This window comes from Microcebus murinus, chromosome 12, assembly GCF_040939455.1.
Source record: "Microcebus murinus isolate Inina chromosome 12, M.murinus_Inina_mat1.0, whole genome shotgun sequence".
Classification (NCBI taxonomy): domain Eukaryota; kingdom Metazoa; phylum Chordata; class Mammalia; order Primates; family Cheirogaleidae; genus Microcebus; species Microcebus murinus.
In genome coordinates this window covers 73,031,966-73,045,458 of record NC_134115.1, presented here as the reverse complement: position 1 = coordinate 73,045,458, position 13,493 = coordinate 73,031,966, and the positions used below count along the sequence as shown (strand labels likewise).

The window sequence follows — 13,493 nt, the reverse complement described above, 5'->3', positions numbered from 1 at the left end:
ATATTTAAAAGAACCCTAAGACATTATTTCATAGACAAAGAATTTTTTATATAATCTCATAATTTGGCTATTCTCTATGTGTACGTGTTTAGAAATTTCATTAAATTCAGATATGCCTATTTTCTGTATATCTGAACAACCTTATTTTATATACCTACATTTGGATTAGTTGATGGGCTTAGTGTTTTGTTCTCTTTTTCCACATGAGTGGCCTCTATCCTTATTACATGTTTATTTTTAAAATACTGATTGTGGGGTTTGAAGCTGGAGCTCATACCCAGTGACGTGTTCCTTCCCGTTGCAGAGATTGACTGCGGCCGCCCTCCGGAAGTGCCACATGCCACCTTGGTGGGGAATCACAGCTCCAGGCTGGGCGGTGTGGCTCACTATGTCTGTCAAGAGGGCTTTGAGAGCCCTGGAGGAAAGATCACTTCCATTTGCACAGAGAAAGGCACCTGGAGAGAAAGCACTTTAACATGCACAGGTACAGATTCTGTTCTGCTGGGCTCCTGTCCCCTGGGAACGAAACAGCCCGCAGGAGCCTGGGGCATAAAACCATCTAATTGCTGCCTTACTCAGTGTACCGTGCCTGGCTCTGTCATTTACCTGAGTGGGCACCTGGCTTTATACTTGTCAGCTAAATCCTGAAGATTTAGAGGGTGGATTGGGAAAATAAACTGAATAGAAAATATTTTGCATCCATCTTTTGAAATTCACCTTAAAATCGCACTGATTCCTATCTCCTCTGCTTGGCTGGCTGAGATATTTTTCTTTATGAACCGTGTTCTCAGAAGAGCATACTCCTAACTTGACATGTTGACAGCTTTTCAGAGAAAATGTAGTGTAACAAAAAATAGTTTTTCAGTGTTTATGTCTATTAATTGTGGTAAAACACACAAAACATAAAATCTACCATCTTATCTATTTTTAGGTATACAGTTCAATAGTGTTATATGTATTCATATTGTTGCACAACCAATCTCTAGAACTTTTTCATCTTGCGAAACTGAAACTTCATACCCATAGAAGAACAACTCCCCACCTTTCTTCTCCACAGCTCTGGGAACCCCAGCATTCTTCTTTCTGTGTCTTATAAATTTGATATAAGTATATTAAGTACAATCATATGATATTTGTCTTTTGAGACTGACTTATTTCACTAAGTATAATGTCTTCAAGGTACAGCCATGTTGTAGCATGTGTCAGAATTTCTTTCCTTTTTAGAGCTGAATTACGTTTCATTGTATGGATATACTACATTTTTTTTTTTTTTTTTTTTGAGACAGAGTCTCACTTTGTTGCCCAGGCTAGAGTGAGTGCCATGGCGTCAGCCTAGCTCACAGCAACCTCAATCTCTGGGGCTCAGCGATCCTCCTGCCTCAGCCTCCCGAGTAGCTGGGACTACAGGCATGTGCCACCATGCCCGGCTAATTTTTTCTATATATATTTTTAGTTGGTCAATTAATTTATTTCTATTTTTGGTAGAGACGGGGTCTCACTCAGGCTGGTTTCGAACTCCTGACCTTGAGCAATCCGCCCGCCTCAGCCTCCCAAAGTGCTAGGATTACAGGCGTGAGCCACCGCGCCCGGCTACATTTTGTTTTTATATTCATCTGTTGATGGACACAGATTTATATATGGATGTAAAACATCATATGTGTACATGTATGTGCAGGTCTTTGAGGAAAAGGTCTGTTTTCCCTAGTATACTGTAACTTCCAAGAGGGTAGTGCCAACAAGGTCCCTCACACATAGTGCACACAAAATAGATACCTAGTGAGTGAATGGATAGATCTCATCAAATGCCTGTCCCCAAAATGGTTATGAGACATTGCTCTGTAGATAAATAATCACCAGAGGTGATTGCTCCTACCTTTTGGCTATTGTGAATAATGTTGCTATGAACATGGGTATACAAATATCGCTTTGAGACCCTGTTTTCAATTCTTTCTTTTTTAATTAAAACAAAATTTTTTTGTATTTTATTTTAGAGACAGGGTCTCATTCTGTTGCCCAGGCTAGAGTGCAGTGGCATCATCACAGGTCACTGTAACCTCAAGCTCCTGGGTTTAAGCAATCCTCCTGCCTCAGCCTCCTGAGTAGCTAGGACTACAGGCTATGCCATCACACCCAGCTATTTTTTAATTTTTTTTCTAGAGACAAGGTCTTGCTATTGCCCAGGCTGGTCTGGAACTCATGGCCTCAAGCGATCCTCCTGCCTTGGCCTCCCAAAGCACTGGGATTACAGGTGTGAGTCACCACATCTGGCCCTCTATTCTTTCAGATATTTATCCAGAAGTGGAATTGCTGGTGAACAGGGGTTTTGAGACTTCACATTCTGGCAGTGCCATCAGGCTAGGCACCATGAACCCCAGTTTCCTCATCTATACAAGGGGGAAAGTAAAGTCTGCCTTTCCTACTTCCAAGAGTGATGAGAGAGGGTGAAATGAGATAATCGACGGGGAAGATTTTGGAAAGTTTAAAGGACCATGCACATGTTAGTCTTTTTCCTGTAATTATTAGCCTCACGTGAAAATCTTCTCATGAATCAGAAGTGTACCTATGCTTCACTTCATACCTCTGCCTTCAAGAGACAAGGTGGGAAAATGCAATGATTCTTCCCATTTGTGATGGTTGATCAGGGATGTGTGACAAATGGTTGTCACATGGTCTCTGGGAATATATTTCTGGATGTTGACTTGCTTGACTCTGAAGACAGATCTCTGCAGAGTGGAATCTCCAGGTAGCTTTGGCCTGGGTCTCTGGTGTGACTAGCAGCAGAATTATGGTGGAATGTCTTGGATCTTGCTCATCAACATTTTCCTCGGTGTATTTTGTTTTGCCAGAGGAAGCAAAACATATGCCCTCTGGTGATTATTTGTCTACAGAGCAATGTTTCATAACCATTTTGGGGACAGGCATTTGATGAGATCTATCCATTCATTCAATAGATATCTATTTTGTGTGCACTATGTGTGAGGGACCTTGTTGGCACTGCCCTCTTGGAAATTACAGTATACTAGGGAAAACAGACCTTTTCCTCAAAGATAATGCACATACATGTATACATATGATGTTTAACAAATAAATTCAAAGCATTCATGGACCTCTGAAGTCCTTGGGTAAAGCAGTTTTAGAGCAGGTGGAAAACTCAGCTCTGCTACTGAGGCCTTGTCTGTGCCATGCAATTTTTTTTTTTTTTTTTGGAGACACAGTCTTGCTCTGTTGCCTGGGCTAGAGTGCCGTGGCATCAGCCTAGCTCACAACAACCTCAAGCTTCTGGGCTTGAACAGTCCTTCTCCCTCAGCCTCCCAAGTAGCTGGGACTAGAGGCATGCGCCAGCATGCCTGGCTAATTTTTTCTATATATTTTTAGTTATCCAGCTAATTTCCTTCTATTCCTAAAGCAATCCTCCCGCCTCAGCCTCCCAGAGTGCTAGGATTATAGGCATAAGCCACTGAGCCTGGCCATGTGCCATGCAATTTTTACATTCAGTTATCTCCAGTACAAACTCAAGGGGTTGTAGGCAAGAGACTGCCGTGGATAAACAAAGAAGGGTAGACCTGGGTGAGAACCCAGAGATCTAATTCAACCTTCTCTTAGAGAGGTCGCATTGATTTGCCCAACTTGCACAGGAAAGCAAGAGCAAACTGGAACTACACCCTAGACTCCACGGTCGCAGTCTTAATGATTGGGGAAATTGAGAAGAGCTAATGCCAGACTGAACTAGACTGATGGCCACTCCAACCTATCATTGCATCCCTAATAGCACCTCCGAGAGTTATTTGGAGGAGGCGAGGCAGCTGCCTCCTGGGGTACTGACTTCAGCATTTGGAGAAGTGTCCCCAACACAGGGCTACCTATGGAGTCACTGGATAAGATGGCTGGACGTAGCTTCTGGACCCTCAGCCGTTTGCTTCATTACTCAAGCTACTCTGCTGCCACCATTCAGATTTCAATGGGGGTACAAGGATTAGTCACCGCAGGAAAAACCAGTATCTCTGCATGGGGCATAGTAAGCTATTAATTAGCTGATGCTTGTAGAGCACTTTGAAGAACAAACATGTTATGTAACTGCTAATTATAATTACTGTCCTCAGCCTGCTACCTTTCACAAAGTCTGTGGCTCCAGCTGCAGCTGTTTCCATGGGTTTATGCAAGCTTTGATTTAAGGAAAGAAAAGGCATTCTCCCTGAGAGCTGTGATCTTTCTGTGAGGAGGCCTCTATGCCCTCAATCAGGATTGGCAGCTAAATTCAATTTCCGCAGATAAAGGGGGTGATTTACATGCTGATTAATTCATAGCCCAGTGCAGATGATCTCTGGGCGGGTAGGTAGGAGAGGCTTCTGGAAATGGTGTGAGAGCTGCTCATTACCATGGCTCTTGCTCGGCTGCCTCCTTCTTTCCTCTTTTTCCTGTTTTTTTCACCCATTTCTTTAGACCCCCCCCCCTCATCCCAGCTCCCTCGGTGTATTTTGTATTTATCTTCCTCCATGTTCACTTTTGGTTTCCCCTCTATTGTTTTCTCCTTTTCTGCTACTCCCTGACTGTGCCTCTACCTCTGTTCTCTGTTTTAACTCCATCCATTTACCCCTCTTTCTCTACTTGGACATTTAGTTTCAAACTGGGTATCTTTATTTTACCTGGGTTGTTTTTAATTACCATAAGAATATTTTTGGAGCCTTTAATCCTTTGGATTAGTAGCAGAGATCTGTGTATGTTTTTAATGGAGTGTGAATGCTACTGAGGTGGTGGGACTTTTTTTTTTTCTCCTTAAGGCCAGTTTGAACTGGAAACTCCAGACAGCTGGGAATTAGGCAACCACTTCAGTGTCTGGAAAAACCCCAGGTGGAAGCTTGATGTTAATGAGTCAGTTTACCTCCAGATCAAAGAGGCTGATTCATTCTTGATAAGACTTTCCCTGGCTTCCACTCTGCACAGGTCATTTGGCTTTTTATGTTTAGAATCTGAGTTAATAATTATAAGGTTAACGTTCACTCACTCCGTGCTCTCAGAAGGGAAGCATCTCTGTGGGAACACAGGCGGTTTAGCTGCCAGGGTCCTTTCTGTGTCCCTAACCTGCCCCAGGCACTGCCCAGATACCTGCAGGACTCCTGTCGGCCTCTGTTCCTTCTGTTTGCTTGTGGACCCTCCTGTCCAGCTCAGCGGGTGCTCACTTGCAGCTACACACATTTCAGAGGGAACAGAAAGGTCAGCGGGAATAAATGGACACATTTATATGAATAGCCACATGGCTGGGATGTATCTGGATATGTGTATAATGTTTGGACCATAAAGCACTATAGCTACCACTGACTGAACACCAACACACATGCCTGGGGCTCTGCTAGGGGCCTTAATGCTTGGTTGTGTAGTAAGTATTATTTTCATTTCATAGATGAGTAATCTACGACTCATAAAGGTTAAGCAACTTTCACAGGGTCATTCAGTAACCAGCAAATGATAGAGTCAGGATTTGAACTCTAAGGTCTGTAATCCTTGAAAGTCCACATTGTCTCTTGTATGCCAGTGTCTCCCAAGCTTGAATTATTAATATTTTTGTACCCCACCCTGACAATGTTTGCTATAATAAAAGTATTATTTACTTAGTATATTTCTTTTTTTTTTTTTTTTTTTTTGAGACAGAGTCTCACTTTTGTTGTCCAGGCTAGAGTGAGTGCCATGGCGTCAGCCTAGCTCACAGCAACCTCAAACTCCTGGGCTCAAGCGATTCTCCTGCCTCAGCCTCCCAAGTAGCTGGGACTACAGGCATGCACCACCATGCCCAGCTAATTTTTTGTATATATATTTTTAGTTGGTCAATTAATTTCTTTCTATTTTTAGTAGAGACGGGGTCTCGCTCAGGATGGTTTCGAACTCCCAACCTCGAGCAATCCGCCCGCCTCGGCCTCCCAGAGTGCTAGGATTACAGGCGTGAGCCACCGCGCCCGGCCTACTTAGTATATTTCTTAAAACAACTTAAATTTATAATTTAAATTTACTGATTAGGGATAACTTGTCCTATATGTGATATCATGAGTTTGATGAACTAGGTGTATTTTTCCTAATATACACAAAGCAATACATAGTGAACATATAAAAATTTATTCATGTGCCACCAAAAATCATCCTAAAGGGTATAATACATTTTAGAAAAGCCCTGTTCTAAGCCAGGCTATGTCTACGTATTTTATGTGGCTCTAAATTAGCCTTAAAGTAAAGAAAGGATACATGTTAGAACCTTTATAGCCAAACATGCATTTATTCAAAGTAGTCACCTTTAGAAGCCATGACTTGATTTCAGTATTGCTGCCATTGTCACAATGTGTTTGCTCTGGAATCCCCGTTTGGGAATGGCCTTTGGAGGGAGTTTGTGAATTGTATTGGAAGATCTGTCATGTTACTTTTGAAGTCAGATGCTATTTGACTAGAAGTGACACTGAGTGACCATCTCCTTGGGTCACCTGAATTTATTCTCTGTGACCTTTTACTGTTTCCAAACATAAAGAAAAAGGATATAAAGTTGGAAATGAAGAGAGTACATTAAACCAGCCCCTGTCCTTGCACAGTGGGACTTCTGAAAGTGTAATCTGTGCTCACTGTCTGGATTCCCTCCCTCCTTTCTCTTCCCTCCCTCCTTTCTCTTCTCAGCCTACGGAAGGGGGATCAGGCGTCCAACACCCCCTGGGGCTCTCTTGCCAAGGTCACAGTGACCACCTAACTGCCAACTTCATGCCCTGGTTTCAGTCCTCATCCCTCTTACCCTGTCCACGGCAGTTGGCATTGTTGATCACTTACCTCTCCATTCGCCCATCCATTCAAACAAGCGCACAGATAATGAATATTTGTTGAGTATCTATGTCTCAAGCACTGTACCAGGGCCTGGGAATAGAGAGATAAACATGGTCTTTGCCATCATAAAGTTGCATTCGGGAGAAGTAGTTATTAAATAACTAATTACAGCATTATTTAATCACAAATGTGATAAGTACCACACACAGAGTGATACTAGATGCTAACAGAATACCAAAATACATAACATTATATATGCACATGTACATTTGTGCATGTGTACACACACAGGCACACAGAGCAAAGCAAAACGAAGGTACTTGCTTTATCACCCATTAAGGCTTTGTGGCCCCGAATCCAGCGAGAGTTCAACTGGGTAGTGTAGGAACTCCTTGTTTTAAGCCAGAGAGGCCCAAGTGTTCTATAGCGGGACAGGCCAAAGACCTGCTCTACCTACCTCTACCCACAGCAAGCCTCGGATCTGACCAGGACTGTGTGGGCGCTCCATGAGGAGGGCAGAGCCATCGGAGAGGAGAGAGGGATGGAGTTGCCCCCATGCCTGGGTGACCTGCTCCAGGCCCTTCTTGGGTGGGGGGTGAGGAGGTCATGGGGGGCATTGGTGGGAAAGAAGGGAGATAACTTTCAAGGAAGAGACACTCTTCAGATCCTTTCTCTCCTCCATTCCTAGACATCTCTTTGCCAGCCTCCTACCTCTCTGCTGCAAAGCCCTTTCTCCTCTGGGTTCCTTTGGGTTGTTTCCCGGTGTTCTGCCCTTGCGCTACTCACTCCCTGTGTCCTCCTTGGATGTCTCACCTGCACCCATGCCTTCAACTTCCATCCCTATATCCATGGCTTTCAAGACTCTTTTTTCCTGATCAGTCAGTAGGTAACTCACATTTAGCATATGGCCAACTCAGGCCAGCAGTCTCTTTCTCACCAACCTGTTCTGCGTCCACCTGTATTTCTTAGCACAGCGGTGGAGACTCTCAGGCTCAGAGGCTGCCAGTCAGCCTGGACTCCTTGCCATTCCTTCTCCCTCACCTCCTATTGTTTCTCCTTCAGAATCGTCTCTTGTTTTGTTACACAGCAATCTGACTTCATGTCTTCACCTCTTCAGTGCAAAGGCGCTTAGCTGTGGAGTCTGACACATCTAGTTCTGAATCCCGACTTGACTGCATAGGAGCTGTGTGACCTTTGAGAGGTTACTTAATATCTCTGAGCTCAGGTTTATAACATAGTCATATTTAATATATTAAGTATCTAGCTCATGGGGGTTATTTTGAAGATTAAATGAAATGATACACTTAAAGTACTGCACATACTATCTGGTCCATCATAATAACTCAATGAATGTTTACTCCTCTTATTGTGCCCATCATTATTGCTTACGACTGCTGGGGAGATGAGCTCGAGTCTGGAAAGAGCCATCCCTGTCTGACATATAGTAATCGCAGAGTATATGGTGCTGTGTTCTTTCCTTGTGACCTCTGGTTCTTCGATATTCTAGTGGCTCCTTCAAAATAAACCAGACTGTTCCTATCATTTTCATGCGTTCAGCTCTCTGTGCTTGTAGGAGTCAGTCTGCACTTACTCCAGCCAGCAGGGCCTTTCCCAGTCTGTCCCTGTCCTCCCTCCTGGCCAGGCTCAGTTCCCATCTTTCCTCTTCCTTGGTCACGTGACCTCCCTTTCTCTCACCGTGCTGACTGTGCCACAGCCTCTTACTGTCCCAGGCATTGAACCTGCTGTCCTGCCTGCTTACTTGTCTTCCCCACTCTTCAGCCATTTATCCATTAAGTTCACGCCCTCCATAAAGCTGGCCTTCCAGGGCCCTCCAGTGAGAGTTGCTGTCTTCCTTATAGCCTGTGATATGTGGCTGTAGCTTTGTGATAATTTGTAACTTATTGAGTTGTAATTTTCCCACTTACCTGTTTGCTCCCTTTATTAGACAACTTGCTCCTTGAGGGAAGGACTGATGTTCTGAGCATGCTCACAGCCCAGCGCCTGGCATGGTAGGAGGTGTGGCATTTGATAGCCACACCAGCCGATCAGTTAGTGGTGAGGAGTGAATGGAAGAGCCCTGGAGACAGTTCCAAAGAAGACTTTTAGAAATGTTTTCAGTTGTTATCAGTACTATTGGAATTGGGGCCTATCACCCCAAGCCATCTCTTTTAAAAGGGCAGCATTAATGTAGATGTTCAATATCTGATATGTTTATAAAGAAACCAACTGATTTGTTGACACCTAGAGGGAAATGCAACCAAACTTAAATTTCTTCTTGGGATGAAATATCTGACATCTTTATAATTGGATCTGAATCCCATCTGTGTAGAGAGCATGGCACAGGCTGGAGGCAGATGGCATCTCTGAGATGCCATTTACAGTTGTCATAGTGAATGAACAAAAAGGAAGGACAAGAAAGAAAACTCCTTTCTAATCTCTGCTTGGGTGACAAAGGGACGAAGAGTAAGAGGAAAATTTGCTTTACTGGCAACTCGGAGAGAAGGTGAGGGGTGGGATGTTTCCTTTTCCTTCTGGACTAGGTGCTGGGTCAGCAGCAGAGGAATGTGTGAGTGAGCAGAGGCGTCAAGAGCTTTGGAGCTTCGAAGGGCAGTGCAGAGAGAAAGGGCTGGGAACATTTGGGGCTTGTTCAGGCTGATAAAAGACCGGGGCCAGCATCATCTTTGTGTTCTCCAAGAGGGTGAACTGATAAGGCCATTGCATCTCCTAGGGAACCCATGGCCAAGACTGGAATCATCTGTGATCTGGGGAGAAATATTGATATAGAGCTCCTGGAATGCTTTGGACAGCGATAGATGACCTGCTATCCTTGTAGGAATTGCCTATTTTCCTCTCTCTGCCTCCTTTGATCCTCCTAGGTCATGTGGGGCATAGAATCTAGGTAGTGCTGCTGATTCAGTAAAGATGTAAAATCTTCTATGGGCAGAGAGACCAGTAGGCCAGGGTCAATTCAAAGCTGGTGTTGGTTCCGAGTATAGGAGAAATGCGTTGACCCTACAGGTGCCTATGGTTCAGGCTTCCTTTCCCACTGGGAGGCTGAGAAGAGATTTACTAGGAGGGAGGGACAGGAGCTGAGTTGAGGAGAGTCATTTTCTGAGATGGGAGAGTTATCTTTCTCACTCTTCTTGATGGAAATCTTGCCTTGGGTTTCCCAGAAAACAGAGCCTGGGGAAGGGGGCTTATATTTATTATGCAACAGGGAATAAAACCCCAGGAAGCAGGAGTAGTGGGGGCCAAAGGCAGAAAGCAGAGAAGGAAGGAGAGCCAGTATAAGGACGCCTCGTTGTACTGGTCTCCACTGAGGACAGGGACTGCTCTGCTTTGTGACAGCGTCCTGAGAGGCTGTAGAAATGAAGTCCTTGTAGGACTGCCCTTCAGGGGACAGAAGGGAGAAGGACTTATCCTCTAGATCTCCCTGTGGGGCTCTAACTCCCCTGCACTTCCAGGTTGCGTGTGCAAGGGTGTGGGAGCCACAGCAGGGAAGCCCAGAATGGAGGCAAGACATGGGCATGTTGTCAAAGCCCATGCGGGACTGGAGCAGTGAGCAGGTGAGCCCGAGAGAGTTCAGAGAATTCGTAAGAGGTGTCTGCTTCGGTGGGAATGCCTGGAGCATCCCTGTCTGGTGACATGGAGATTCCCTTCTCCAGGGATGACAGTATGGTGGCTTCCATCTGCAGGGAATTTTGTTCTTTTGGATGCCACTGTAAATGAAATTGTTTTCTTAATTCCATTTTCTGAGTGTTCATTGCTAGCGTGTAGAAACTCAATAGATTTTTGTACATTAACTTTATTTCCTGCATTTCACTACACTCCTTTCTTAGCTTTAGTAGGTTTGTGTGTGTGTGTGTGTGTGTGTGTGTGTGTGTGTTGATTCCTTAAGAGTTTTCTTTTTTTTTTTTTTTTAAGAGTTTTCTATATACAAAATAGTATCACTTGAAAATAGAGATAGTCTTATTTTTCTGTAGGGAATTTCATTTTAAAGAAATAAAAAGCTAGATCCCCCACCCATTTCTGTCTGAATAGCCACTTAGGTGGTTCACTGGGTCCATTGGAAGCTGTGTTGTCTCAGGGAACCAAGGCCCTAGTAGGGTAGCCCACATTGCTAAATTCATTGCATGGAATTTATGCAGAATATTTAAAAGAAGCAGAGCAACCCAGAGAAGTCAGTGGCTTCCTGATAGACCAGGATTAAACAGCTTCCGTTAGAGGAGTCCCACAAGTGTGTAGGGACCTTGTGGAGAATTCCTTTAGCTTCCCCCGAGCTGCTCCTGAGGAGTGGTCTGGTGTGGTGAAACATGCCATCTTCCTCCTTGGGAATAAGAGCACCCCACCCCCTGGATGGGAGGGGAAAGGTGGAAGCAGGTCTCACCTGTGCTTTGTAGGGAAGAGTCATCCCAGGGCTCCGCGCTGGGCCTCGTTCCAGATGCCAGTGACATCCATGGCCTGTCAGGCTAGTCGCAGGTTGGAAGTTTTAACCATACTCGAGCAGGAATCTTTCCTTTTCTTCCAAGTCAGGTAATGTGCCAGGCTCATTCCTGACGAAGGGAGGTTGGGTGAATGGCCTGGGACAGCTTGAGCTGCCTGACTTGGTATCCGAACCGCGGCATGAACCATGGAGACACCAGCTGTGCAGACAAACTCATCTCCACTTGGATTTTCCCAAAGCCCATTGATACATTCTGTGAGTCAACTCTCTTTTTCTATTGTAGAAATAATGACAGAAATTCATGATGTCTCGGTGTTTAATAACACCTGTCTGAGATGGCAAATAAACCCAGGAAGAATAAACTCCAAGATCCTGTACGTGGTAAGTAAAGTGGTCTCCTTGTCCCTGCTAGGGCAGCGGTGGTAACTCATGGGGCTTTGAGTCAGAGGGACATGCTTCCATTAGAGTGTCTCAATCTAATTGCTTTCTAATCCCACTGGCATTTAAAAAAGGAGTGGGTAGAATTTTTAAGATATCTGGGCTATTTTGTTATTTTACACTTTGTGTTTAACGTATATGTTGCTTGACAGGGTATGTATGTGGGGGGTGTGTTTATATTTGGCATCCTCATTATTGCTTGTTTCCAAGCACTTGTGTTCACTCCCCCGGAGCAAGCCTGGAAGCACCTGCTGACTTAGTGACAGATGCAGTGAGCAGTCCTCGTGTGGTGACTGCCTCCTTTCGGGGTTGACCGTTTGTGTGCAGGACAGCACTTCCTAGAGAGACGCCTCATTGATGTCACTTCTCAGGGTTTGCTGATCACTGGGATGATCAGACTTGACCGCCAGATACCCGACAGCAGAGGTTTCCCTTGCTTATCGTCCCTGGGTGAGCAGTGCAGTGTGACATGGCAGAATAGGATCCAGCGCCACAAAGCCTCAGTTGTGTTGACGAGAGTCACGGTGGGCCCTCTTGTCTATTCCTCTCACAAAGGTCTCTATAAAAGGACAACGGTTGGACCCGATGGGATCAGTTCATGAGGAGACAGTCAACCTGACCACGGAGAGCAAGAGCCCAGAAGTGTGCCTAGACCTGTACCAAGGCGCCAACTACACCGTGAGCATATCCACCGCCCCTCCCAGGCGCTCCGTGCCAGCCGTCATTGCTTTCCAGACAGCTGGTAGGTGGAAGTGAAGTCTCATTTCCTCCTGGAAAATGCCACGCACAGGCTGTGGGGAAACATTTTTCAGAATCAGATGGGCAGGAAAGTTCACACTTGCTTTCTGAGATTTGTACTCAGCAGAGATGTAGTTGCTCCGGGGTCAGAATCATGGCGGGTCTAGTAGGGGAGATTCTTGTCCCAGTGGCTCCAGTTTCAATGGACTGTGATGTGCTGTTTCTCAGCTGAGTCCTCTGGTAGAGGTAGAAGGTAATAAAAAGGCATTTAAAAGAGGAAAATGGGCCGGCTGTGGTAGCTCACACCTGTAATCCTAGCACTCTGGGAGGCTGAGGCAGGAGGATCACTGGAGGCCAGGAGTTCCAGACCAGCCTGAGCAAGAGTGAGACCCCATCTCTACCAAAAATAGAAAAGTTAGCTGGGCATGGTGGTGTGAGCCTGTAGTCCCAGCTACTCAGGAGGCTGAGGCAGGCGGATCACTTGAGCCCAGGAGTTGGAGGTTATTGTAGTGAGCTATGACCACGCCACTGTACTGTGGCCCAGGCAATAGAGTGAGAGCCTGTCTCAAAAAATAAAAAATAAAATAAAAGAGGAAAACTTTAGGTGGTGGTGTAGTCCCCTCTCAGGTATCCAAGGCAATAGATAGTAGCCATGTGGCTTATTTTTGGTGGCAAATTCAAGTCATTTCTTGCCCTTGCCTGGGAGAGAGGAAGAGCCATGCAGCAGTTTTAGGTCTAGGATGAGAGCTGACCCCACGACTGACTTGGGTCAGGAATCAAATTGAGAGTGGGTGAGAGGACAGGGGAGGTGGTGGTGGGGTGCAGGAGGGTAGATGTTGATTGAAAAGAGGAGTGTATAGGAAGGAACTTCAAGAAGTAGGAATAAATTTTATTGCATATGATTGTCATGTGAATTTTTTAACAACCTTGTGACAATTACAGTCAATTTTTTAAAAAGAAATATAATTCTGGTTATGGAGTGTGAGGATGAATTAAATACCTCCTAGATAAAACTTGAGAAGACATTGATGGCATTTATTATTTTGGGGGAGTAGATGTAGTTCTTAATTAGCTGTTTGCT

The 13,493-nt window shown here is 44.9% G+C and overlaps 1 protein-coding gene across 2 annotated transcripts in view; it reads left to right on the top strand.

The window, feature by feature from the left end:
• The window catches only part of SUSD1 (sushi domain containing 1), a 110,516-nt gene that overhangs the window by 39,671 nt on the left and 57,352 nt on the right, over positions 1-13,493 (top strand). For both annotated transcript variants that reach the window (XM_012768928.2, XM_076008927.1), the window contains exons 6-8: positions 305-484; positions 11,520-11,617; positions 12,230-12,416. In XM_012768928.2, the coding sequence (XP_012624382.2) occupies positions 305-484; positions 11,520-11,617; positions 12,230-12,416 (465 nt within the window). The remainder of the gene's footprint in view (positions 1-304; positions 485-11,519; positions 11,618-12,229; positions 12,417-13,493) is intronic.